Genomic DNA, 27,882 nt, shown 5'->3' with positions numbered 1-27,882 from the left:
TAAATAACTACAAGGAGTCTTTCTTGAAGTTCATCTTAATTTAATAATTATGAATGCTTAACACCAAAAGAGTAACATTCACCTGAGTTAACATGTAATGGAAAGTGTAGAGCTTTGGTTTGAACTCAAATTCATAAAAGAGCCCTCTCTAAATAAAGGGTTTAAGGCATCTGTATTTTAACTGGTTAACATTTTCCCTATAAACGAAACATTAAGACCACAGCGACCAAGAAAACTGGGACAATTAGCATTAAGCGACGGTATGCATTTACTGTAACTAAAATGTGTTTTGTATATCAAGACAAAGAACTAAAGCAATACAAAAAAAAATGTTATGGAAGATCTACATAATATAAAAATGGTGACATTTAAGACTGCATAATTCATACATTCACAAAACAAAGGTCATTTCAGAACTTGCAGTTCTCCATACTTAGAAAAAATATAACTTATGTACAAAAAGCATCAAATCTTTTTGCTTTATCTTATTTACTGTGATTAATACATGAAAGCATGATGGCTTGTGAGTAAACTATTAAAAAGAAGATTATGATACCACTTTTACGCAGTTTAATCTTTCTTTTGGTGTCGTTCTGTTTTAACCCAATATATCTCCATTTCTTGACATCACGTGGACCGCTGAGTGATGTTTAGGTGACCACATCACAATTTGAGTTGAGGGAATCAGTAAAAGAGGGGAAAAGAAAGCTGAGAAAACTTGGATTCAGACTATACATGGAAGGGATGCAAAAAAGTGAGGAGTCTGGAGTCTCAAAGAGGATGAGGTAAACACCACTGAGGTGCACTATCACACCTCTTTCCATCCTCCGTGAAAGCATGGCTGTCGCTCACCGGAGGCTCCATGCCTGAGCCGCCATTTTAATGCCTACAAACTGCAGTGCATTCATTCCTCTCAGTCAGATCTCTCCAAATGCTCACGCCGCTCTAACCACCCAAAGTGCATTAATAGCCATTGCTATTCAAATTAATGGAGTGCAGATCTGTGACTTGCAAGACACTGATGCTGCTGGACGCTAACCGCGCAAACCCTTCGGATGATGGGTCCATAGTAACTAGAGTCTGCTGATCAGGTGTCGTGTTGCCTGCGGCACAGCCGTCAGTGGCGGTCACAGTGCTGATGCTGTTATCGGTGTTGCTCACAGCCCCAGTAGATCCTTTCTTATTCAAATGGGTCTTGATGTGCTTGGACAAGTGGTCACTACGCATGAAACGTTTGGGACACTCTGGGCATGAGAATTTCTTTTCACCTGTAAACAGACAAAAGGCAAATTTAACAGTTTGTGTAAACATGAAAGCCACTGCAAACCATGGTACATATAAGTCTCAATTTGTTCTTTTTAACATGAAAGACTTAAAGCAGACTGCCCTGAAATTAATTAGCTGGTTCTGGTGTTTAATTAGGGTCAAAGCTAAAGGTTTGGACACCAGGGATCATGAACTGAGAATTCAGTTTCCCCAATGGAGAAACTAATTTTTGCAGGTTTAATACTTGGTGTTTACACTGAAGTGCACCGTAAAACAGAGTTCCCTTTTTGTGAAGAGACTGAATAGCAGCTTAGGGAGATGAACAATGACTGCTCTTTTAGCATGCAAACGAGGTTTAGTGGAGTTTCAGTCTCGTACCTGTCTGATATTTCATATTTAAAAGAAATATAAAACCTCCAAGAAGGTTTAAGCATTTGGAGGTAGAGACTGTACAACTTATGTTGTATTAAATCACCAACTACTTATTAGTAATACACTGAAAACTGAATAACCTTTAGTTTGCTCCTAAAAAGAAAATAAAAATGAAGTTGAGAGGAAAAAAGTAAGATTGTATATGGTAGAAAATGGCTGTTTATTTCTAAATTATGACTGGTTTGATGTTTGAGCTAAAGGTAAAAATCACCAGCATCATTTAACTCTTCATATTTCACCAACAAGTTTTTATTCAAGTGCTGATTATTTCATATAAAAATAAGTAGCAACTGAATGGTCAGGTTCATGCATGTACTTGAGTGCTTATTAGCCTATGAAGGCAATTAAAGGATCATTATAATGATTTACATGGTTTATTAATAAATGTGTGATTAGTCAACTAATGCTTAAAATGAATGACTACTACTAGATGTTGCAATCACAGTTATAAACATCTGATGAAATAATTGGTCTTTCTACTCTTAATTTATCAGCCCTTATTGATACTGCCATCATTCGTAGGGCAAACACTATAATAAAAAAACTCTAGCCATCCTCTTAATCCATGTTTTACTCTTCTTCCATCAGGCCATAGATACAAACACTTGCTCCATAAAAAAGCACATTTTGGGAAAAGTTTGGTACCCTCTGCCATTAGAATGCTGAATTCACAGAAACCAGGAAGTGTGTAATTTAAAGTTAGGTTTTGCTGGTGTTATTATCTCCTGGGTAATATTGCTGATGTACTTTTGGTGCAGGATATGTGTATCATGTATACTAACTCTGTTTCTGTGTGTGTGCGTGTGTGTGTGTGTATTTGTATTTGATGGAAATGTGTGTATTATTTGTATTTTGAAATGTGTGCACTACAGTTTGGGTACAGTCTGTGAAAGCAAATTTCCTTGTGTGAGGACAATAAAGTATGAATCTGAACTAAACATTTTCTCTTTAAATCAGGCTTTTTAATGGGCTTTAAATCACATTTTAAACAACTGCAAACTACCCACAGGCATACTTTATAATAACCATATTGTTATACAGATTTGTAAAATCATATTTTTAACTATTAACAAGTTATGGTTACACTTTAGTTTGGGGACCAATTCTCACTATTAACTTTTTGTCAGTAAACCCCTAATTTGTTGCTTATTAATAGTTAGTAAGACAGTTAAGTTTAGGGGTATGGGGTGGATTAAGGAACCTAGAATATGGTCATGCAGACGAAAGCCCTATTTGGACGGTTATTATTTCTAATGGGAATGCAAGTGATTTTCACCATTTACTTGGTGGTAGTCGGTGATTTAATTGCCGTCCGAATCCAGGATGTCAACATTTTTCCCCTCACCACCCTCGTAAAAATCCCCAGCCGAATTACCTACTGTTTGACAAAAACCAAGGTTGTGCGGTAATTTAACTGCCGTCCGAGTCCACATATGAATTTACTAGAAGAAATCGAAATCAAAATTTTGTGATTAATAACTTTTTGACTACTGCTGAACACTGTACGCTAACTGTTGTACTTGGCTGTAATTTGCATGCATATTTATTACTGAAATGAAAAAAAAAAAAAAAAAAAAAAAAGTAAATAAAATTAATTTTATTTATAGCAGACAATCATATGACTGGCCACATGGGCAGCATGTTCCTGGTTTAGTAGGATCACAGAACTCGCTTTTCCACTGTGAATAAATCGTCATCTCATCATATGAGAAACAATTACTGTTCGAATAGGACTTAAGTCATTAATATGTGCTTTATAAGTACTAATAAACAGCCAATATGCTAGTAATATGCATGCTAATAAGCAAACAGTTAATAGTGAGAACGGGTCCTTAAACTGAAGTGTTACCCAAGTTATTAGGGGAGTGCCATGATGGGGCGGGTAAAACCGGCAAAACTGATTGGTCATAAATTCCAGCTAACCGTGGCCGGTCCCCACTGTATCAAAAATTTTAGGTTTTACTATCCTTTTGGGGACATTTGGTCCCCACAGTGTAGCATAAACGAGTACACACACAAACAGAACAGACTTAGTTCACCCTATATTTACTGTTAAAAGCACAAGTAAAAAAAAAATAATAATAAAAATAAAAATAGTTTGACTATTACCAATGGGTTTTTTTTTTTTTTTTTAAGCAATTTTAGAAATTTGTCACAGAAATCAAACAGATACATTTTATGACTAAAATGTGACATGAATTATTAATGCAAACAGAAATGAGATGTTTTCAAAATAAATCAGAATTATCATAAAATGTTTGTTCATGAGACGCGTCATTGTTCTATCATATTTCTGTGAAAGACAAAAAGAGATTTGCTAAATGTATACTATACCAAACCTTCAATAAAAATAAATAAATGAGGTTTAGCTTGATTTATTTTTTAAATTTAAGTCTAGTCTCTGCTAGAAAATGAGATATTGCTTGTTTGAGATTTCAGTTTTTGATTTCAGTAATGAGATTTCAGTTTTTGCAAGAGTTCATCCCACTGCTGAAGCAACCCACAGTTAGACTTTTCTGAGAGTGAAAACCTAAATCATTCTTTTGTGTTCACAGCCTATTTGTTATTATTCATCTAAGCATTCAGTCCACGCTACTGGAACTGTGGCTGAAAATGTTTTTCTACAGTTCAACATATATTGTTTAGGTTGCCTTGCAGTTTGTTTAGTCTTTCTTTCTTCTTGTATTTAAAAACACTCCATTGTAAGTATTTTGCACAAGTTTTCCAAATGTCCATTTACACTATTATGTAATACTTGCTTAGATTATGAGCTCTTCAGTTTGTCTATCTTCCCCAAGCACCTTCTTAAAAGGATAAAAAGCTTAGTGTGTAAATATAAGTTTTCTTCTTGGATTACAGTGCCATTGTCTTGGTATTAAAATTGTGCATAAGACAAGCAGAGTTGGATAAAAATGTTTCTGGTCATTTTTTACCATGCCATATTTGAGCTTTTTCTTTAACCATAATGAATCAAAAATTGAGCCTATCATAATAAAACTAAGTGCTACAACAATGTCATGCAATTTCAATATGTATGCATATGCAACTAAATGTGGTACTAGGTGACTAAATAAGGCCTATTGGCATATATGGCTAATAAACTGTTAATTTCACTCATCAGTGTTTGAGTTAGAGGCTGAATAAGTTTAGCACATTCAAACAATTTCACATAATGCATTTTTGTAATACATTCAGTAAATGTAAATAAAGTTTAAGACAAGTAAACAGCAACAAAAGAAAACAAAATGATAAATATATATGCAATTTAAGATACAAATGAAATAAACAGTGCTTTAGAAAACAGACAGTTCTGGTCCTTGATGCTTTACAATAAAGCATGGCTATGACTGCTTCACAGAACAGATCTGTATATCACTGTGCAACAGCCTTAGCAAAACAAACAATATACTGTCAACACGGTTCCTGGTATTAGGCGTTTCAGCAAAATTAACTGTTTATTATTGATTTAATGGCGCATGAGTGACCTCTTCTGGTCAGCATATTCAAATGATTTCTGATGGATCATGTGACACTGAAGACTGGAATAATGATGCTAAACATTCACAGAAATATATGACATTTTATAATACATTAACACAGAAATCACTCATTTTGAATTGCAATAATATTTCACAATATTATTGCTTTTACTGTACTTTTGATTTAATAAATCCAGCCTTACTGAGCAGAAGTGTCGTCTTTTAGAAACAAAAAAATCTTGATGATTCTAAACATTTGGCTAGTAGTGTACATTTATAGGTATACTGCATTATTTTAACATTTTTTTAATAATATATAACATAACTAATAATTAGGGGTGTAACAGTTCACAAAATTCACAGTTTGTTCAATACGACGCAGTGGTTTCATGGTTCGGTATGTTTTCAATAGGGGTGGGAGGAAAAAAAAAAATTGATTTTCTGATGCATCGCGATTCTCTCTTCAATGATTCTGAATCGATTCTGAATATTTCAAAATCGATTCTGAGCTTGTTTTGTTTCCTGCATGAGCACTGGAGACGTGTCGCGCTTTATTGCACAGAATTTGTGCTGTGCGCAAGCGGCTTGCGTGCCAGTGGTGCACTCCATGGCACATGTGCTTCGGTCAACGCAGAAACAAACAGTCCTCACATGGCGCAATTAAAGGGAATGGGTTTCACATTCAGTGTGAAAGCCGCAAGACACGTGCGCATTGCTTGACACTGTGTGCTTCCACCCGCCGTGTTTTACTTTAGATATGCTTTTATTAATGCAGTTCGGAATGCAGTACTATTAGATGAACAAAACTCTCGCACTGACGGACTTTACGTGCGCTTTGTGTTTGTTGTCCTGAAGCTCGATTGTGGCTGCAGTTAAATGCACGTCCATTTTTGAATACTTTTATATGAAATTGATTTTCACACAGTCAGTTATGTTTTCAAACATAACATATGATATATATCGAAATAGATCTGTGTATTAGTGTGAATACAGTCTGTTAAAGCTGCCACTGTTTATGATCTCATCAGTAATCAAACAGCAATAATGCTGAGGAAAAATGAAAAGCCCATAAGTATTGTCTGAAAACTTTCGAATACTTAAAGAACACTTATTTTAAATAAGTGATTGTTTTAAAAAGTAGCCTGTTTATATAATAAAAAAAGTTTGCACAAAATAAATTTGATATAAAATTTACATGAAAATGAAGCCATGTGCAGTAATATTGAAAGCTGAGAATGTGATGCATAGTGATATTAAGTTGATAATGAAACTTGCAATTTAATTGAATCATGAAACCAGTGAAGATTCACATCCCTACTTTTAAGATGGCAGTACTGACATACAGAGAGTCCAACTATAAACAAAAAGAAACCGCAATTTTGCTTAAAATGTAAGGTTGTGAAGATCTATTTGCACAGCAGAAAAATTAATTAGGGGGGAATGTAGATCAAGAATCATTTTGGAATCGGATCGTGACTCCCAGAATCGGAATCGGATTGCATAGTTTTCGATACAGCAAAAAGAATGAAATGCAAGAGAAATTTCCTTGATTTTTACCTTTTTTTTTTTAATTTATTAAAACTAACAAAGTATGATCATTTTTTACTTTGAACGATGCAGTGTGCCGAACAACAATCGTCTCTCAGATCAGCTGCAGAAGTCAGTTTCATTTATCATGTGAGGAGAGTGAGTCGAGCAGACGAGTGAGGTGAGAAAGACAAGAAAATGGCGAAAGATTTGGTTTCGAAACGAAATACAAAAAAAAAAAAAAAAAAAATTTACTCTTTGAAAGGCCTTTTGACCCACTGTGCTCACACAAATACTCAAGATTTTGTGTGTATCTGACTGTTCAAGCACACACAGATAGCAGTCTGCCAGACAGTAAAATCAGAATCAACTTTTTCACGGCTTACTGAGTTTTTTGGAAAAATTACTTCCCGCTATATATTTTCTGATTCATCCATGTTTTCTGCGAGCTACAAGGCTTGACTCAAACACTCACCACACTTTTCAAATATCACTAAGTTCTGAAAACATATATATGAGGTGATGCAGCAGTACCCATGATGCCACTGAACTCACCTGTGTGTGTCCTCTTGTGTCGCTGCAGTTCATCCGAGCGTGTGAAACGTTTACCGCAGAAGGACCAGGAGCAAACAAAGGGCCTCTCTCCCGTGTGCCAGCGTAAGTGTGCTCGCAGATGAGATGTCTTCCCATAGACCTTGCCACATCCAGGAATGTGACAGATGTGCTGTTTCTTCTTAGAGGGGTCATTGCTGTAATAAGAGCAGGTAAGACGGCACATTTAGAAACACACGTAGAGCTCAGCTGTAGTTTAACAATGCATGTAATGAATAAAGCACACTTAGGCTTTTAAAACAAGTCTCATGTTTTTCTATGGCACTTTATATAATACAATTGGTTACAGACAGTTATGGTGTGCTGTAGATTTAAAAAAAAAAAAAAAAATCATGATCTAGCCTTTATCCCTATAGCGAAATCTCAGTTGACCAGGCAATCAATGTTCTTTTCTGAACTCGAAAGAGTAGAGGTTTGACCTGAAAACAGTATTTAAAGCAATTTAACAAATGAATAGGTTTTAGTCTGTCTGGCAAGTTGAAATATGAAGGTATTGGTGCCGTTTAGCCAGCAGTAGATGACTTGTTTTACAGGTGGCCAAATGAATCTTGAGGGCTTGTCTGGTGAAAATAACCTGCCAGGATGATCAGGAACTAAGACTTATCATATATTAGGGGTGAAACAAATAGTGGATCGGTGTTCTGTGAGGTGTCAGTAATTGACAGATTTCACACAAAATTGTGTTTGATGACATCTGATGTTTTTGAGCTGATCTTAAGAGAGTTTTCATTGGTCTCGTATCTCCTAGCTACAAGGTGTGTGTTTCTCCAGGAGTTTGTGTTTCAAATGACTTGAAGTCTGGTAGTGTATGATCTTCAGTCATTTAGTGTATAACAGCCAGTCATTCCTTTGCAAACATTTACAAAGTCAACAAGTATATAAAATCAATAAATAAAATAAAAATTTTAGCTTTTAGTCAGGTAGTATTTATAATTAACATGTGAGGGGATGTTCTCGCTCCAGAAGGCATGTGATCAGTCAAAGTATCTCAGTTGCTATGTGGCATCATTTTGCAATGCGTCACTGTTTGGTCAAGAGAGACTGTAGATTTTAAAACCCTTTATCTTTTGAACACAAACTGTCAATGTTTAGAAGTACACTAGCATATATAGAAGAACATAAAGCTAGTAGATGTTTTAAAACTAGCGAAGCTTTCACTTTGATTTCATGGGTTATTTAGTAACTCTAGTAACTAGTCATTTGGAACAGATGCTGACACAGCTGAACCTATAATATACTGTTATATACTGTTACTGTATATGGGACATTCTACAAAATTGGTGCAAACTGCTGTCCCACAGCCGAAAAAGCACATTTAAAAGCATTTAAGTATTCAAATCTTAGACGTTTACTAAGATCCTTTTGTTAACAACCCTCAATAATATTTAAAATATCCGTAAGTAATTATACTTATATATATATATATATATATATATATATATATATATATATATATATATATATATATATATATATATATATATATATATATATATATATATAAAATCATCATTTACTTGCCATTGTGAGGTGGCAGTCCTGAACCCTAATCCCTAAATGTCAAAATGATATTGAAATAATTTTTGCATTTTATTCCATTGTTGTTTTTAAAAGACCTTTTTGATTTTTTAAAAAAGTGAATTTAAAAAAACATTTATTTTATATTTTCTTAGCAAATTCTGAAACTTTAGGTAAAATAAAAAAAAATAAAAAAAAATAACTGGTCACCGTGTATGTTCAGAAGTCCACTTCCAAAACAAAGATTCACATATAATCTACTTACCCCCTTGTCATCCAAGATGTTCATGTCTTTCTTTCTTCTGTCGTAAAGAAATTATGTTTTTTGAGGAAAACATTTCAGCATTTTTCTTCATATAATGGACTGATATGGTGCCCTGATTTTGAACTTTCAAAATGCGGTTTAAATGCATCTTTAAACGATCCCAGCCGAAAAAAAAGGTCTTATCTAGCAAAACAATCAGTTATTTTCATAAAAATAATACAATTTATATACTTTTTAATGTCAAACGCTCGTCTTGTCTTACTCTGCCTGGACTGTTTTTTTCCAGTTCATGCCAGTTAGGGTATGTCGAAAAACTCCCATTTTCTCCTTCAAATTCAAAATTGTCCTATATAAGGGTGTTTGATCTTTTTTGTATGTTCACTTTGCAAGACTAGGTCGGTACTTCTGCAGCGATGTAGGATGATTTTGAAATCATTTTTTAAGTTGAAGGAGAAAATCCGATTGGAGTTTTTTTGGCATACCCTAACTGTCTTGAGCCAGAATACACAGAGTTCAGGAAGAGCGAGACAAGACGAGCGTTTGAGATTAAAACGTATTTATATTGTATTTTTTTTAATGAAAATAACTAGTTTCGCTAGATAAGACCCTTATTCCTCAGGTGGACTCATTTACAACTGCATTTGGGATCGTTTGAAGCTGCATTTAAACTGCATTTTGAAAGTCGGGGCACCATATCAGTCCATTATCTGGAGAAAAATCCTGAAATGTTTTCCCTCAAAAAATAATTTCCTTACAAATGAAGACAGACAGACATGAACATCTTGGATGACAAGGGGGTGAGTACATTATATGTGAATCTTTGTTCTGGAAGTGAACTTCTCCTTTAACTACACCCCAACATTTATGATCAGGAAATATTCATGTGTCCCTCTCTCTTACAGCTACATGACAAGATAAGCTTAAGATAAGATAAGTGTAAAAGATAAGCCCAATCATTTTGAAGTAAATGTGTTCAAAAGTATGAAAAATCTGTATGTAACTTTGAAGAATGTCACTACTGAACACCATTTTTCTATAATTAAGCACACTTTTTCTGGGCATTATTCCAAAACATTTATATGTGCACTGTTTCGAACTGTGCAAGCTAACCATACGCTGGTTAGCATTTTTGAGCTAGGTTCAAAAGTACCTAAAATTATCCTAACCAAAACACTCGAAGTTTCTGTAGTGACATTTTGGGTTTTTTGGGTGTTATCTCATTAAAACCGTCACTACCATAACAGTCACGACCAAAACATGCATCATTTCAGTACTGACAAGAGGGGAAACAAACTAAATTTTAGTACACAGTAATGCAATTTTTTAGTATTTTAGTAAGTTTTAGTAGTGTTTAAAAATGTGGGTTAAATTTTTTTGTGATGTGGTCGCTACCAAAACATTACGGTCACTACCGAAAATGTGCCGTCATGATCGAAACATGGGATGTTTTGTCAAAAATAAAGTATACTGAATTATCATCTAAGATGTTATGATAGTGTTTGGTTCTATGTATATTCAAAGTATTGAATCCTTACGTTTGAAATCAGTATGATCAACTTTTTGCATTTATAAAGAAAAACTGGATTCAAAATAGAACAAGCCTCATAAATCACACTTAAAATATTGTTAAAATTGTAATTGTTATTGATTTACCTCTTAAAACTTTTTAATAAAATAGCAAAATACAAGGAATATGTAAGCAAAATCTTAATAGGTCAATATAACCCTTCTTATTAAATTATATAGTACTGTGTTTCAGTAGTGACAAATTTGGGGAGAGGACAAATATTCCAAAACTTTCTAAATTTAAATGTAAATTTGTGGAAAAAGACAATTTTTTAAAGATGTTTCCAACTCTCCATACACTTGTCTGTCATCATCTATAGCAGGGATAGGTGACGTCAGGTCTTGAATGCTGCTGTCCTGCAGATTTTAGCTCCAACCCTAACCAAACACATCTGAACAAGCTAATTAAGGTCTTCAGAATTACTAGGGCTACAGGCAGGTGAGGTTTTTTTTCAGGCTTGGAGCTAAACTCTGCAGGACTGACGTTGCCTATCCCTGACCTATAGCAAACATTTGCTTGTTAAAAGTGACCTTCTCTCACTTCCTTTCCACTTCATGGCTCCTGCATGTTGAAGCCTTTGTTGCATTAAATATTGTGAGTGACAACAGAAAGGTGTTGTTTGAGGCGTACCGTCCTTCTCCGTCTTTGCAGTACGGGCAGGTACAGGCTTCCCTGCGTGTGCGTCTGCTGGTGGGTGTCGGGCTGCTCTCCACATTCTCATCCAGCACACCGCTGTCATCCAGATTATCTCCAGCTGCCCCACTCGTATCACCTGCAGAACAAACACCTGAACAATCACACCTCTACAAGAGACACAAACAGCCACAAGCAGCTTGGGAAAACTAGGGATAATTAACAAAATTGCCAAATGCAAGGGACAACTTGCTGCTGAGAAAAAACAGAGATTATTGCAGCTGGTTCCACTACTTAAAGCGTTTTTGTTCCTGTTCTGACAACATGCAGAAATAACTCTGTTCATCAGTGTGGCCTGCAATCTTTCCCTCACTTGAAATAATACATTGCATACACTTCCACATCTGATCTTAAGCTTCCACAGGTGTGTTCTGTGTTGCACTATAAACACTCCATTCTAAAGACATGGGACATGATAAAATCCTGGACTTGGCTCTGTGCTTTCCTTGTTAACTGGTTGTTGGGAGGCTGGCTTTGACTCAAAAGTGAAGGCAGGTGAACACAAGGGTTTAGGCGAACTAAATGATTAGTGAAGTCCTGCACACATCACTTCACCAGCATTTCAGCTTTTATTTGAGAAAACTAAATAGAGATAGATACAGGTCTTTATGACAAACCACCAAAATAAGGTTTGGTTTAACTTTAAGTTTAATTAAAAGGAATCTGAGGAACAGTCCTTAAGACAATTATGGTTTATAGGTGGCAGGCAATTAAGGTTGCAGTTCCAATAACTTTTGATGTTAAAGAGACCTTTCTACTGACTCTGAAAAACAACAGAAGAAAGTCCAAAGATCCTAATCATCTGCATGAACATGCCATAGTCCAGCTGCAGGGAGATGTGAGGACTACAGATGCGGCCAGAGCAATAAACTGCAATAACTGTAATGTCAGACACCTACGATGAAGCTACAGTGAGACAGAAGGACAGTTGATCGTCCAGTGGCATACCATGTGTAACCATGTGAAAGCAAAGAGGTGGCATAAGTGCAATTAAATTCATACATTCAAGTTTAGATTAATGCTTTAAATATATATTATTGAATATATATTAATTTGATTTATACTTTAAAAATGAAACTAAAATTATCAGTAGGTGGCTGCCAGGGATGGTCATTTTAACCAGTTAACCGTTAACCAACAGCAAGAATTTTGACCAATTAACACAATCAGTTAAACTGTTTAAAAGGTTATTTATTATTTTTTTTCTTTCACTAATTTTCTAAATATTTTAAAACATTTGCTGGATGTTTAAAATAAAATGAAATTCCATTTTTTGAGAGAGAGAGAGAGAGAGAGAGAGAGAGAGAAAAAAAAATATATATATAAAATCGCGTAGGCCTATAATGTTGCATTTTATTATCACATTCAGAAATAGACCTGATGTCAACGCAAAATGTTTACAAACGCAATAAACATATGCTAGGCTATTTTAGTTCCCCTCACTCAGTATTCAAAAAAGAACAAGAATGAAAAATATAAGAAGCTAGGCTATATAAACAACAAGCCAAAACTTCATTTAGGCTAAAGTGAAACTGAAACTAACTAATGTTGAGTCTCCCATACAACACAAATTCAAATGTTTTCATATCAGAGATGTATCTGAACGCCAAAATATTATTTATTATGTAAATCTGGCTTTGTACTTCAGTCGCATTCTAATATCCTAATAAAATAAATAGTTAGGCAGTACGGTGATAATGATTAAGCAGTGTGATTATTCCCTATGTTTGGCTGACTATTTTATTATGATAATGGAAAGGCTGCATTGTCAAGTTAGCAATGCTCAACTGTGTGCGCACATGCGGCGCCTGCGTAATCACTTGATTTTTCTAATTTAAAATAATCTTGTTAGTTAACGGTTAATAATCGGTTAACAAGCACTGGTTGTCAGTTAGGAAAAATAACTGAAATGAACATCCCTAGTGGCGGCCAGTCACTTGATTCTAATCACTGAATCATTCATTCGAACAGCTGATTCATTTAGGAAGGAAGCAAGTAAATATCTTTATGAATAGGTAATCATTAATCACTGACTCACTAGATTTGTTTAAAAACGCAATTTCATTCATAAACAAAACACCACTGTGTTTGCTTTTAGAGATGTGCAGCTGCTCAGCTGTGATTGTTTAAATCTATTTTCGATGAAAATCAGGCAATAGTGTTATAGTCAGACAATGTAAAGTCACTTAATATTAACTTTTTGTTTACTGAACTGTCGTATTAAATCAGTTTTATTATAATTAATGAGCTCTCTGTACTGCACACTGAATCTCTAAATTGATAACGATAATTATCACGCGACATATTTCCTCAATAAACGATAACAAGAGTTCGCTAAATGTTTGATACAATGTTTATGCGGCAAAGACGGAACAAAAGAGCGCTAGTCATTTGAAGCACGCCACTGGGACCGTTTATCCACTTGGATCAAAATTCAAACAGCGGAACGGCTTAAACTTCAGAACAGACGCGTTCACTCTCTGATGAGTCTCGGTCACTAAAAAGTGCTGTAGGAGTAATGGAATATAATTACAGTATTTTTTTGTGATTAAGCTATAGCGTTTATGCATTTATACTAAATGTATTTAGACTACCGTTTTTCATACAAATACCTAGAAACCATATTTCATTTTTTACCATATTACCACTATATTTAGGTGTTATATTTGTGGTTTTAACTGTTATTATCATGATCTATGGATGATACTAAGCAAGAGCAATGGTTAATTAAAAAAAAAAAAAAAAAAACTCAGTCATAATTTAATTTCACCATATATAATTTTTACAGATATTACTGATTTTGATAATGAATATAAATATACATCTGCATCCTAACTCTAAAAGCAAATGTGTATTTCCAAGAGACAAAAAAAAATTAATATAATAAAGCAACACAAACCTGTTTTTTTATTTGAAACAATATTACGCAATAAACCTGCAGAACTAAGAAATTATTTTTTTCTACTAAGATAAATTACATGAAAAGAAAATGAAGTGTTTGTCATGTTCTGACCATAAAGAATAGTTCAAAGCCACAATTAACCGTTTGGTTTTTACAACTTTCACATTGTAGCAAAAATCTGCCTTTAAACTAAAAATGTTACATTTATTGTGAATGATAAAATATCGACTGATACGAAAAAAAAAATATATATATTATGATCATTTTAGTCCATATCGCCTAGCCCTACTGTAAAACCACAAAAGTAGCAATGTTGGATGCCCCCCCTGAGTGCAAACACAAATAAGCTGATTAAGTCAGTCACACTGGCGCTCCTAAATATTTTTTTTATAGTTGCACTCAGTAGTTTTCATATATGCGACTGAACTGGTCGCACTGTAAAGCTCTGACTGTAGTAGAGAAAGCAGCCAGTGGACACATAAGATGTGACTTATTACTGCTTCCAACTAGGCTGAAGGGAATACAAATTGCCCGCTGCCGCAGTTAACTGAGTGAAAGCAAAGCAGTCCTGTCTAGTTATTTTCTAGCTAACAAACAGAATTATAGACACTGAATGTCTTTCCTGAGGTAAATGTGAGATTACGTGACACAAGCTGTTTTACTGACGTCTTTCTGGGGTTGAAACACTGATTGAGCAATTAAATGAGACATGACTCATTTCTGAAATTTACTCTGCATCTTTCAACACCTTCTAATAACCTGATGATCAGAAATGTTTATTCCATCCTGTAAAGAGGAAGAGATAATTTGTTCACACGGCACTTAAACCAATGTGCTTCAGTGATCTGTCACGCCACATTAAAGAGCAACAAAACTATTTGTTGTTTGAATTTCGATTTTTAAAGCTAAGAGTTTGTTTCATTTTAAAAGTAAGATGGCATGTACAGAACAAGAAAAATCCCACAGACTATCTGTACTTGCAAAAACATAAAAATTTGTTTATTGCACGCAATGTGTCAGTCCCATGACCTTTATCAGACAAACAACAGAAGCACAAAGCTAAACCAAAAGACTGATCTTGGGATTTAAGAATTAATTTAGGTTCCTCAGAATAAAGATTGAGAAATCAATAGCGTCCACACAGCTGACATTCACCTTGTGTAATTTTATCCACACGGTGTGCATGTAACAGACTCTAAACAGAAATTAAATATCACTGTTTCAACACTCCAAAAATCACCCCATTCATTGTTTTGGCTGAATATTTTTGGTTGCCAAAATGTTGGTGCGGCACTACACAGTTGGCCTTACGTTTGGCCCACATGCACTTTTTCCTATAACAAACAGGGACACACATACAAAACATCCAATACGTGCAAAGAGATTTTGTTTATAGGAGATTCAACAGAAATACAGAAAAAAAGCAAAGCAGACTAACCTGTTGTGTTGGCAATGGTGATAGGAACACCCTGCAGCTGATGCATCTGCAGCCCTGCATTGCCAAGCGTATTCAAATTGATGGTCTGAAGACCAGAGAGCTGTACGGTTCCCGGTGTCCCGGGCTGTGCCAATGTGATCTGGGTGTTAGCGGGGCTCTGCAACTGAAGGGTCTGCCAGCTGATCTGGCCATTCGGACCTACGGTACGGATCAGGATGGGGCTGCCACTGGCGATGGTCTGGATCTGAACGTTCTGCACTCCATCCTGAGACAGGGTCTGTGTTGCAAACATCTGACCGCCGGCAGAGACGGATCCGGGTTGGACGGTCTGTAGGACCTGCTGTGGCTGAATGAGAATCTGAGCTTGACACGGTTTTTGTCCGTCTCTATTATCAGACACTCCGGACATGTTCTGGAAGGACTTTCCAGACTCTCCTTTGTTACTCTGTGTTAGTGTTACAACGCCACCTGATGAAGCCGTTCGTGTGCTGGTAGAAGTAGTGCAATACTCTGTTGCACTTGTAGACGATGTGCTCTGGAGCAGCTGTTGAGAAGCTCCTAAGGTTCCTCCAGCGTTTGGGTCACTTACAGGTCCAACAGTGCCAGCAGAGCCCACCGGGAGAAGGGTGATGTTAGCATTTAGTGGTACAGGCATGTTGGTAAGGAACTGCTGATTGGGCAACACTGCACCACCCAGACTTATGTTCTGCAGAGGGATTGCTTGCTGGAAAAGGCCAGGGACGGTTAAGATGTTGCCAGCACCAGCAGCTCGGTTGGTGGGGGCAGCGATGAGCTGCTGATTACCGTTGGGCGAGGATACCAGCTGAAACTGCCCCGATGTTGTGGCTGACATGTCCTGGGCTGTCTGAGCAAACTGGAGTTGCTGTCCATCTACGGTCTGAAACTGTGGGATCACCTGATACTGGATATTTGGCATCACACCAGAGAGGGTAGTGAGCACCTGTTGACTTTGTAGGTTTTGTGAGGATGCCATCACATACTGCTGCTGCACCACAGCCCCCGTGGACGCCACAGATCGGCTTTTGTCCTCTGAGGTTGTCGTGGGAGAGGTACCGGAGCTGGTGGACACTGGGACTCCTGCAGGTATGATGTGCCAGCCGTTGGTGGCTTGTGACAGATGGGATTGATGGAGGTCAATCTGTGTGTCCTGTGTCTGGCTTTGCCGTGACTGTTCTACTGTGTCGTTTTCATCAATCCGACTGCATGTGGCTGCCAACAACGCTAAAGGTGACGGCTGCTGTGAGTCCTGGAGAGAGAAACGTGTATTGGAATCATTTTAGATATCACTGTTGTTGATATTTTCAAAAAAAATAGGTGACCTCATTTACTGCGTTTCAAAAGGAGACAACAACAAGAACCCCCTTTATATTAAGCGTCTTTAAATACTATGTACTACCATTTAAGTAAAAGATCTAATCAATGAATTAAGTGGAGAAAAAAAAAAGACTTTCTAGTCCTATATTGATCTATCCAGAGCCCTTGAAAAAGAGAGTTGTGACATGCTTTGATCTTACTGGCAAATGTCAGAGTCATGAGATTATACTACAGCTTAGAAATCAAATTTCATGAAAGACCATTTTTTCTGTGCTGTATTTCGCACCATATATTTCATATTTAACATTACGCAGAGCAGCAAGCATGTTTTAAGCTTTTATAGACATTTTATAATTTCTAGCCCTCCAAACATGAACCAGAATTGTGTATACACACACAGGGCTCTACTTTGCTTTTTTTTTTTAGGAGCATAGTCAAAACTTCAGGAGCACCTTCTAATCAATATTCAAAAAATCTGATCAAAAATACGCCTTGCCACTATGAGGTGATATTTGGCTCCTTAAAAGTGATTTACAGGGGAAGTTTGTTTTTACCTTTATAATGGCATTTTTCTAATTTTATTAAAAGCATGTAATCTTTTGTCATTTTTTTAAAATATATATATTTTATAAGCTTTTTAAAATTTCTAATTAAAACAACAGAATAAGAACAATAAGAAAAAGTTACCAATCAAATGAAATCAGCATTAACAAAATTAATCTGTACTACAAAGGTGGCACAGAAGAACACAAAAGTGGCTTGCAGGTGTATTTTCATGTTTAATGAGGCTCAGAGGTGGCATGAGTGCAATCAAATTCATAAATTAATGTTGAGATTAATGTTTTAAATACAAAATTTTGAACATAGAAATATTAAATGATTTAAACTGAACTCTCATTAACTGAAAAGATACTTTACAAATTAAATTAAAACTGCTAGTAGGTGTCGGCAAGTTGCTGATTTAATTACTGATTCACAGTAGTTTTCTGTCACAAATATGACTGAAATGGTCGCACTGTAGAGCCCCGACACATATTTCATAATGTCTTCAAATTAAGTATATATGTGCGGTAATACTTCAAGGTTTCATTTGTTAATATTAATTAACTACATTAGTTAACATGAACAATATTTATATAGTATTAATCAATTATTAGTTGTAAAATATTTAATATTAAGTTGAACACTTATTAACAATACTTATATAATAACTTAATATATTATTTAAATTTATTTATATCTGTTAACATTACTTAAAGTAGAACTTCAAACGATCCCAAATGTGGTTGTAAACAATCCCAGCCGAGGAAGAAGGGTCTTATCTAGCATAAAGATTGGTTATTTTCATAAAAAAATACAATTGAAATACTTTTTCTTCTCAAACGCTCGCCTTGCAGTCCTTGAACTCTGTGTATTCTAGCATAAGACAGTTAGGCTACATCGAAAAACTCTGAACCGTATTTTCTCCCTCAACTTCAAAAATTATTGGTTCCGACCCAGTCTTTGCAAAGTGAACATGCAAAAAAGATCAAAGACCCTTAACAAAAAAGGTGTTAAGGGTAAAATTTTGAAGATTTTGAAGTTGAGGGAGAACATGAGATGGGAGTTTTGACATACCCTAACTGTCATGAACAGGAACAAAAACAGTCCAGGCAGAGTAAGACAAGACAAGCGTTTTGCACCAAAAAGTTTATAAACTGTTTAATTTTTAATAAAACAACAGTTCGTTACGCTAGATAAGACCCTTCTCCCTCAGCTGGGATTGTTTACAACCGTATTTGGGATCGTTTGAAGCTGCATTTAAACTGTATTTTGGAAGTTCAAAACCGGGGCACCATAGAAGTCCATTATATGGGGAAAAATGCTGAAATGTTTTCCTCAAATGATTTCTTTACAACTGAAGAAAGAAAGACATGAACATCGTGGATGACAAGGGGGTGAGTAAATTATTTGTAAATTGTTGTTCTGGAAGTGGACTTCTCCTTCAATGTACTGTGAACTTACATGAACACAAATAATTTTATTATTATTAAACATTACTATTACTATTCTTTCTGTCTGCATAGTTATAGTGCCGATTTGTTTACATTTCAAATAATTTATCAAAAATGTATTTGATCTGTTCATGATAGTTGTAAGTAGTCTAAGATTTCTCTAGTTTATGATTGGATTATATTTTTTTAAAATACACCACGGTGGCCAACAAATCAGTTTTTTTCCCTCGGCTCATATTTTAATATTCATTTGTCTGTATAATGAGTGTGTTGTAGGTTGTGTGTTTTATTGGTTGTTTTATTCCCTCTTCACTCTCACGTTTCCACAGCTTTACACACTCATTTCTGGAGTCTTTTTCAAGTCTGAGGTGTGAATGACCAGGCGAAAACAGGGGTTCATGACACTTCAATGTTAATCAATGTTAACAAGACAAGACAAAAAAAAAAAAAAAAACCTCACTCACTACAACTTAACTAAATAATTAGCTTTTAATAAGAATCATTGGGTGTGTCACAACAATAAAGATAAAGCTTAAATCTAGATTAAACTGAGGTTTATCTAATAATTCTGTAGCACCAAAAAGTAAACTGTTTAAAAATGAGCAGGTTTACAGTTAAACCATCATTTTGATCCTGGATTTAATTTGTATTTAAAATAGATTAACTTCAGTCCTGTTGGTCCATAACTTTAAACTCAGACTTAAGTCTCATTTAGGCATTTACTTTAAATTTACAGGTGAGGAGGCTTGAATGAAATGAATAGCACCTACAATTACAATACGAGGCTGATTAGACAAAGGCATAAACAGTGGGTGTTTCATCAGGTCTGAGAGAGGTGTTTATTACAAATAGGTAGTCACTATGTGAATAAAACAAGTTTGCACTTTTGGACCTACTGCTATGACAGCAACTCTGGCATAAGCTTTGAAGAACCTAACAATCCTGGATCATGTCAAACTGTCAACAGTTAAAACCAGATAACTGCGTAATCCATGTACGAAGAACCCAGTTGTACGTGGTATGCAAGACTCTCTGGCTTACTCTCTTTGTGTGTGCGTGAAAAAAATTTTCAAGTAATAATACACAACAATTTGTTCAGAGGAAAAATGGGCACCACACACCAACTTTAAAACCTCACGTCAACTGTGAAGCATGGTGGATGGAGCATCATGGTTTAATGCTGCTTTACTGCCTCAAGGACTAGACACTTTACAATCATTTAGCAATCAATTATAAAGTGTATCAAGGCATTTTACAGGAGAAAATTAGGACAAAAAGGTTATGGCTACAGATGGGTGATGTGACAAGCTAAGGACCCAAACCACACAAGTAATACTAACCAAACAATGGCTAAAATGGAGGAAATGTTCTCCAAAGTCTTGACTTTAAGCCAATTCAGATGCTGTGGCATAATCTAAAGAGGTGTACTATCAAGACAACCCAGAATTTATAATACACTGAAACAGATTTGGAAGGAATGATCCCAAAATTGGTTAAGCCAAAATTGGTTAAGCTAAAATTAACACATTAATTACGCATTCTTTGTGAAGCAGCTCTCTGTGAACACAGGCATCCAACACATGTACGTGCACAGAGTGACCTTGTAAACATGGTATTAAATGAGTTAGCCCTAAATGCTGTAAGGAGTTGGGAGAAAATCAGATGTGTGTCAGATCTGCGTCATGTGCATCAGGATTTAAAGAGACAGTGCTGCTTTTAAAATGAGACCTGCTGCAGTCTGTCATTAATGTACTTTAAAGAACAAAAGAAATGACTCACTGCTCTTCGCTGATTCACTTTTGTGGCCTGAATAAAGATGGGTCTACATACGATTTATAGTTCATGCACATACAAAGTATACTTAATGTGAGGATCGGGTAACACCTTTATTAAGGTGCAATTCTGACTATTAACTAGTTGCTTATTAGCATGCATATCACATATTGGCTGTTTATTAGTACTTACTTGGTACATATTAATGCCTTACTCCGTATGACCATATTCTATATCCCTTAACCCGACCCAATACCTAGAACTTAACAACTAAGTAACTATCAATAAGCAGGAAAGTAGGAGTTTATTGAAGGAAAACTCTTGGTTAATAGTAAATGTGTTCCCTTTTCTAAAGTGTTAACGAAGATTATGTTAAATGAAAAGCTGTTATATTTTTTAAAGCATATTAAAGGATAAGTTCACTTCCTGGGGAAAAAAAAAAGAAATTACAGGTAATTTACTCACCACCTTGTCATCCAAGCTGTTCATGTCTTTCTTCAGTGGTAAAGAAATTATGATTTGTGAGGAGATATTTCAGGAATTTTCTCCATAGTGTGAACTTCTATAGTGCCCATAAGTTTGAACTTCCAAATTGCAATTTCAATGCAGCTTCGAAGGGCTCTAAATGATCCCAGCAGTGGAATAAAGATCTTATCTAGTGAAACAATTTTCATTTTCAAGCTTGTGTTTGTCTAGCTCTGCCACGCGCATGCATACTCTGTGCACTCAGCTCAAAACAGTTAAGGCATGTCGAAAAACTCCCATCTTTTTCACCTCCAACTTCAAAATCGTCCTAGATCACCATTTACCTTTTTTTGTAAAGGCGCGTTTGACCTTCTTTGCACGTTCACTTTGTAAACACTGGGTCAGTAGGATGATGGTAAGACGATAGAGTTGGAGGAGAAAAAGAGATGGGAGTCTTTCAACATACCCGAACTGCACTGAACCGAGTGCACATGTGCATGGCAGAGCCAGACAAGACGAGTATTTGAGGTTTAAAAAATAAAAAAAAAATAATAATATTTTTTTTTTTTTTTTAGAAAATGACAGATTGTCCCACTAGATAAGATCCTTATTCTTCAGATGGGATCGTTTAGAGTCCTTTGAAGCTCCACTGAAACTGCATTTTGGAGGTTCAAACTTGCGGGCACCATAGAAGTCCACTATACGGAGAAAATTCCTGAAAACAACATAACACAATTTCTTTACGACGGAAGATAAAAAAAGACATGAGCATCTTGGATGACAAGGGGGTGAGTTCATTATCTGTAAATTTTTGTTCTGGAAGTGAACTAATTCTTTAAATGTTAAAAAATAATTGCTTTGAATTGTACTTTAATTATGAATGGCTGTAATTAATGCCTAAAATTGAGAGGGAAACTTATTTAATATAGACATCAGTAGCAGTATTGCTATCAATGATACAGGCTTAATTAATAGATAGGGCTGGACGCTTACTGGAAAAGAAATCAGAACCTCTAACGGTCGTAATTTTGCCATGTTGGATATTTTTAATTCCTGTTAATGCTTTCCCCTTAAAAATATTCTACCACGTATGTAGTCGGCGCTATATAGGCGTGTATGATCGTTGCGTCTTTTGCAGCGTCTCGCACGTGAATGGCGCGTTAAAAGAATTTAAACTTTTTCACGCAGCATCACTTATCAATTCAAGCTCCAAAACAGTAAATGAGTCAGAAGACAAACATTGCGAGCTTTTGTTTACAGCAGAGCTGGCTCTGGCAACTTTTGCATTTGACTGCAACGTGGTGGAGTACACATTCTGCGCTTTTAAAAAAAAAAAAAAAAAAAAAAAAAAAAAACAACATTTTTGAGTGCTTCCTCTTGTGGTTCTAGATGCAAAGATGTGTTCTGTGTGAATGAACCTAGAGTAAATACTTGCACATAAAGCGTGACAGGACAAGATAACTGAGACAGTGCCCTGCTTTTTCTCTTAATCAGCAGTGTTCTATTTACGTTCATTATTTAAAATATTTGTTTACATAAAGTTATTTTCCACTTTGCATATTGAATTATTTTAAATGATAATAATTTACAAGAGAGTTATTTTCTACTTTTTGCATGACAATATTTAAAATATAGTTTGTCTGCACAAGATGCTGGTCATTTTCTACTTTCGACATGACAATATCCATTCATTTTGTTTGCAAAAAAATGAAAGTCATTTTCTTTTCTTTTTTTTGGAAACTTGCTTCTTTACAATAAAACTGAAATGTGCCTTTTTTTTTTTTTTCATAAGAAGTCTTCATTTCAAGCAATGTGTGCTTTCACAAAATTGCAATTGCTCAAAATATTCAACAGATAACCATAAATAGTTTGTTTCCTCCAATTACATTCAAGGTAATAAAGATAAGAAATGCACTCTTTCATTCAAATAAAAAAAAAAAGATCTCACCTTTAATAGTGGAGTATATTTACAGTACAAACCCTTAATGAACTATGAGGGCAAACAAACAAATAAAAATAAAATAAATCAATAAATAACCGTAATCAAGGTAAGGCATTCAATTAATCAAGATTTTGATTTTAGGTCATATCGTAATTATATGAATATCTGATTAATTACAGAAAATATGCAATTAATCAGTCAATGTTTCAATCAATTTACAGCACAATTTACAGCAGAAAATGTACAATTACTCAAAGTATTAATAAAAATGGTTTAATTTTTTTTCTAAATTATTTATGCATTTATCTATAATTGTAATCAATATTTATAAAGGATTTTTTTAATTATATAGGGCTCAACAAAATAATTTTCACTGTTACTTTTAATTATTAATAGCATTAATAATTAACTAATTCCATTTTTTTTTTTTTTCAAACAGTCATATTTAACAACTATGAAACTAAAATAATTACAGAAATTTAACTGTGGTACAGATATTGGTACTGAGAAAATTGGAATTTTCAGAAAACTGGTCACCTACTTTGAAACAAAACTAAAAGAAAATTAAAAATGAAACAATTACACTTATGTTAGTCATACGGAGAGGTGCTCTGCATCCCAATGTGCATACGATCCACCCTATCTGCCCTAAATAGCACTGAAAATTACTACCATCACATAGAATTTAGGGTGGATAGTATGCACACTGGGATGCAGGCAGGCTCTACTAAGCATGTGTTGATTAATGACAGAAACATACTTTAAGCAAGTATGCAAACTTGAGTGTTAGGCCAAAGAAAGGTACCGCTGAACTCACTTAATGTATGCTTGCATTAAACCTAAATAGCAAACATTGCTGACAATTGCTGACCCTGAAAGAGAAATCTGATCATTAAAAGATGACAGCTCATTCTGCATAACCCCGTGCTGTGACTCAAACGACGCAATTCAAAACCGCAACACCACACAAAATCAACTTCTGGTGAGCAGCTAGAAACAACTGCGTTCACATACTTTCATACAGTAAGTTTCAGGCCCAAGTGTCAAGAAGAAATTTGCTCTGGTCTCATCTCCAATCACAGAGCAGAAGCAATGGTTGTGTTTTTAGTCCAGTGACAGTTTTAAAAGTAGATACTCCTTCCTGATCCACCCATTTCCCTCCCATAATCCACGGTGAACCTGCTCGAAGCAGGAAGTGACAGACTGTCACAGTGGCTCGACAGCTTCACAATCAAATCTGTCTTCATACCCAAACTGGCATAAGCACAAGCTGCATAATGTATAGGAGGACTCTGAGGAAATGTGATTGGACTGAATACAGTGAGCTCGAGTCAAACACACAGACAAACTCTAAAGTGAAAGCTTAAACACAAGTGCTGTAAAATAAACGGGTGAAGTCGAAGACTTACTTGAGTTGTGCTGGAGTTTCTCTTCTGAATGAAGCTCGTGTCGTTGTCCACTAGCGCGGCCATTTCATTCTGCTGTTGATCTGACACACAGTCAACATAAACTCAGTGCAAACTGATCAGCCTACAAAGTACAAGCAGTATGTGTGTTTATCTAGTATGCCGTTACAGTTCATCAGATGAAACCGGTTTGAAAGTTAGCAGAGCAACATTAGCTGAGGAGTTCTGACACGCGTTCAGTGGCCATGTTCGTTCACTAAAACCACTTTAATAATCACTCGCTTCTTCATAATCGTCCTCGCCATCAACATCATCGGCATCATAATCGCTAACGTCCATTCTCTCACTTTAGTAAAGCGCTGTTTATCGTCGCTCACGTTATATAACTCAATGTAGGTCGCTGTAAAGATCAACTCAACTTCCACAACTTAGCAAACAAGACCAAGATTACGGTCACTTACTCCAGAAACAAAAACAACGAAATTCACGACGAACTCACCAAGTCAGATAGCTCCTGTTAGCGATTATGAGACCACTATTAACAGTTTACGGTCACTTTAGCACTATACGAATAACATAATTTAGTGTTTTGGGCGAATCGATGTCGCTGTTTGACAATGTAAAAACCGAAACAAAACTCATCAAGTACAGTTGTCCTTCATAATGATTAAAGCTAATGAACAAACTCAGATAATAAAAAGTGAACTCACCGCTCATAATTTGTGAAGGCGCGAGTTTTTCACGCTTCTTTAAGTCTGACATGAACTCTTAAACAACTCAACCAAACTTGATGAACAGAAAGGATGGAGTCAAAGCGGCGGGGGCCAATGGGCCAATCAAAAAAGGAATCGCTTTCTCCTTGGCCAATAGGATTCTTTATTTTAACTCTTGTCATTTAGACGTTTAGAGATATTACTTATAATCTAGCTTCTTTACGGCTGTAAGACACTGTGCGGAACCGCAGCAAATATGTCATCTAATTTTTAATTTGAGAGTCAAAATCTCAAACTATGTAAGCAACAAGAGATGCAGATGCACTGTAATGTCTACAGGTGTGATATTTTTGTTAAATCAAAAAGTTGTGATAAATTGTCTTTGCACATTTAATACGTGAGATGTTCTAAGTAACACATACATATTTTTAAACTGTGCAGATTATAAGTATATTGTTGTTAGCACAACAACAATAGTTAGTAATATTTTATGCACAAAACATCCACCAACTAACTATTATGTGCTTTCTGAAATAAGGCAAACTACCATTGCATTCTCAGCAATGCCACATGTACCACATGGGATGATATAGCCAAAATTTACTCACCCTCAGGTGGGGTAACCACCTGGTTATTGCTCTGTTGCTGGTCAGGTCAGGACAAGACCACTTAGGAGAGCTTATTATTATTATTAGACTAAGTAAACACTGAATTATGTTAGATGGACTACCTATCTGTAATGATGATGAATAATAATATGCTTTAAATTATAAGCTTTGTAAAATGGTCGTTGTGACTAGTGCTGGGTAGTAACTGATTACAGGTCATCTAGATCATGTGATCAGGTTCCAAAAAAGTAGTTGTAATTAAATTATATTACGTTTTAAAATACCCATAATCAGACTACAGTTACATTTTTATTGATTACTTATTATTCACACAATAGCAAAATATTATTTATAATGTATTGATTCTCACTAATTCCTCTTTTTCATCATTTTTCCTTTCTAAAATAACCTACTGCATATATACATTCAGAAAGTCTTCCAGTTTTGTGGACACAATGACCATTTACTACTCAGGTTGCTATAATTACACAGACAATTGAGAGGACACACAGCATTTGACCACTGGATTTACAAAAAAAAATAAAAAATCAGATCAATTTTAAAGGGAACTCTGGGTATTAAGAGTTGTACTTACATCGCTTCTGTCATTGCCCTTCGACTGAAAATTACAACCAAAAGCCGCACAATGTGGCATCGTATTAGTATTTTATATTCCAGGTTGCTGTAAAAAAAATAGCAACAGGTAGCACCACAAGCTCACCGGGTGCAACCATTTTACATCATCTAAATAATGGCACCCCCCCACAGTCCAAAATATGTATAAAATGATGTGGATTTTTTTAAATAACATAAGTCTTTAATAAGTTTTCTAATACATATTTAGTAAGAGACATAATTTACATTATATAAGCCATCCAAGTCTTAATACCTGGGGTTTCCTTTAAAAAGTGTTTTCTCAACATTTCAACATTGCATCCACTACTAATGAACACATTAACACATTTGCATAAAGTTTATAATGATGTAATACATTTGCATACTCACAGTTCAAAAGTAATCTAAAAGTAATCAAAAATAAGATTACTTAAAATGTAATGGATTATGTTACAATTTTTGTCTCAAAATGCAGGGCCCCAGGCAATTGCCTGCTTTGCCTGCCCTATTGCTTTGCCTTTGGCAGTGCAACTTTGACTAAGCAGAGCATTGTCAATGAGTATGTGTCTGTAGAAGTCCTGGCAACTGTAACTGTTGCTAACCTCCAGGAAGTCACTTTTGATGAGGTCCACAATGGCTTGGTTCTTTTGCTCATTCCACACAGTCATTATCAGCAAAAACACCATGTTGGTTGGTTATTTAACAGACAAAAATACAAACAAAATTAAAATGCAGAACACTGCTTATGGCTTGTAGAATGTGGGACAAAGCTTAGAATATCAGGACTGTCCCACATAATGCAGGACAGCTGGACACCCTACACTCAGCAGCTCTAAAAAGGCAATAGTAAACAGTCATTATTCAGTCAAAATCAGTTTATTTGGTTTGGTTCAATAACTGTAAAGTTCATCAATTATGTAATGAGTTTAATTCACCTATTAAACAGCTTTCCTCCATGTGTACATTTCTCATCTGCCAGCCCCCTCTGCTGCTTAAAATCAATAACACTGATGTGTTATTCAACACTGACAGTTATAATCAAACCGTGCACCCGTCTTTAAGTATTTGTCGGTTGCGGACGCTGGATTGCTGACCACTCCTTGCCTCTAAAGCCATGTGCAGGCCGCGGGTTTGATCCCCGTACAGGCCAAGTATCCCTTTTTCTGGCCCATCATTAGAAGGTTTTCAGCTGCTGTCTGTCTCCCTGGCTGTGGCCACAACATTGTGAGCTGTGGGTGGGAGGCCAAAAGAGTTAAGCTCGGTTTGGTTCTATAACTGTGTAACTGTCTTGAGTGTTAGACCAGGATCTAAAGGTCACCAGTTCAATCAGGG

At 35.6% G+C, this 27,882-nt stretch overlaps 1 protein-coding gene across 3 annotated transcripts; it reads right to left on the bottom strand.

Moving 5' to 3' along the window:
* Position 1: 1 nt before the first annotated feature.
* sp1 (sp1 transcription factor) lies at positions 2–25,434 on the bottom strand. 3 transcript variants are annotated; one of them, XM_051123082.1, is made up of 6 exons: positions 25,325–25,418; positions 24,618–24,689; positions 15,700–16,966; positions 11,297–11,438; positions 7,260–7,453; positions 2–1,268 (listed from the first exon to the last, which is right to left on the bottom strand). In XM_051123082.1, exons 2-6 carry the CDS (start codon positions 24,678–24,680, stop codon positions 964–966), a joined length of 1,971 nt encoding a protein of 656 aa, XP_050979039.1. In that variant the 5' UTR covers positions 24,681–24,689; positions 25,325–25,418; the 3' UTR covers positions 2–963. The 3 variants fall into 3 exon arrangements, with proteins under 3 accessions (XP_050979039.1, XP_050979037.1, XP_050979038.1); XM_051123080.1 differs by having other exon boundaries at positions 3–1,268; positions 24,618–24,697; positions 25,325–25,434; XM_051123081.1 differs by having other exon boundaries at positions 3–1,268; positions 24,618–24,738; positions 25,325–25,412.
* Between the last annotated feature and the right edge of the window lie 2,448 nt (positions 25,435–27,882).

This window comes from Labeo rohita, chromosome 11 (genome assembly GCF_022985175.1).
Source record: "Labeo rohita strain BAU-BD-2019 chromosome 11, IGBB_LRoh.1.0, whole genome shotgun sequence".
Lineage (NCBI taxonomy): Eukaryota > Metazoa > Chordata > Actinopteri > Cypriniformes > Cyprinidae > Labeo > Labeo rohita.
Note: the sequence above shows the minus strand (reverse complement) of the source record. Positions and strands in the feature narration are given on the sequence as shown.

Excerpts from the sequence above, each read along its gene's own strand:
- sp1 (XM_051123080.1), bottom strand. The coding sequence starts at position 25,376 with ATGTCAGACTTAAAGAAGCGTGAAAAACTCGCGCCTTCACAAATTATG. Across the intron at positions 16,967-24,617 it reads GAAACTCCAGCACAACTCAA|GACTCACAGCAGCCGTCACC; the intron begins GTAAGTCTTCGA and ends TTCTCTCTCCAG. Across the intron at positions 11,439-15,699 it reads CACCATTGCCAACACAACAG|GTGATACGAGTGGGGCAGCT; the intron begins GTTAGTCTGCTT and ends TTTGTTCTGCAG.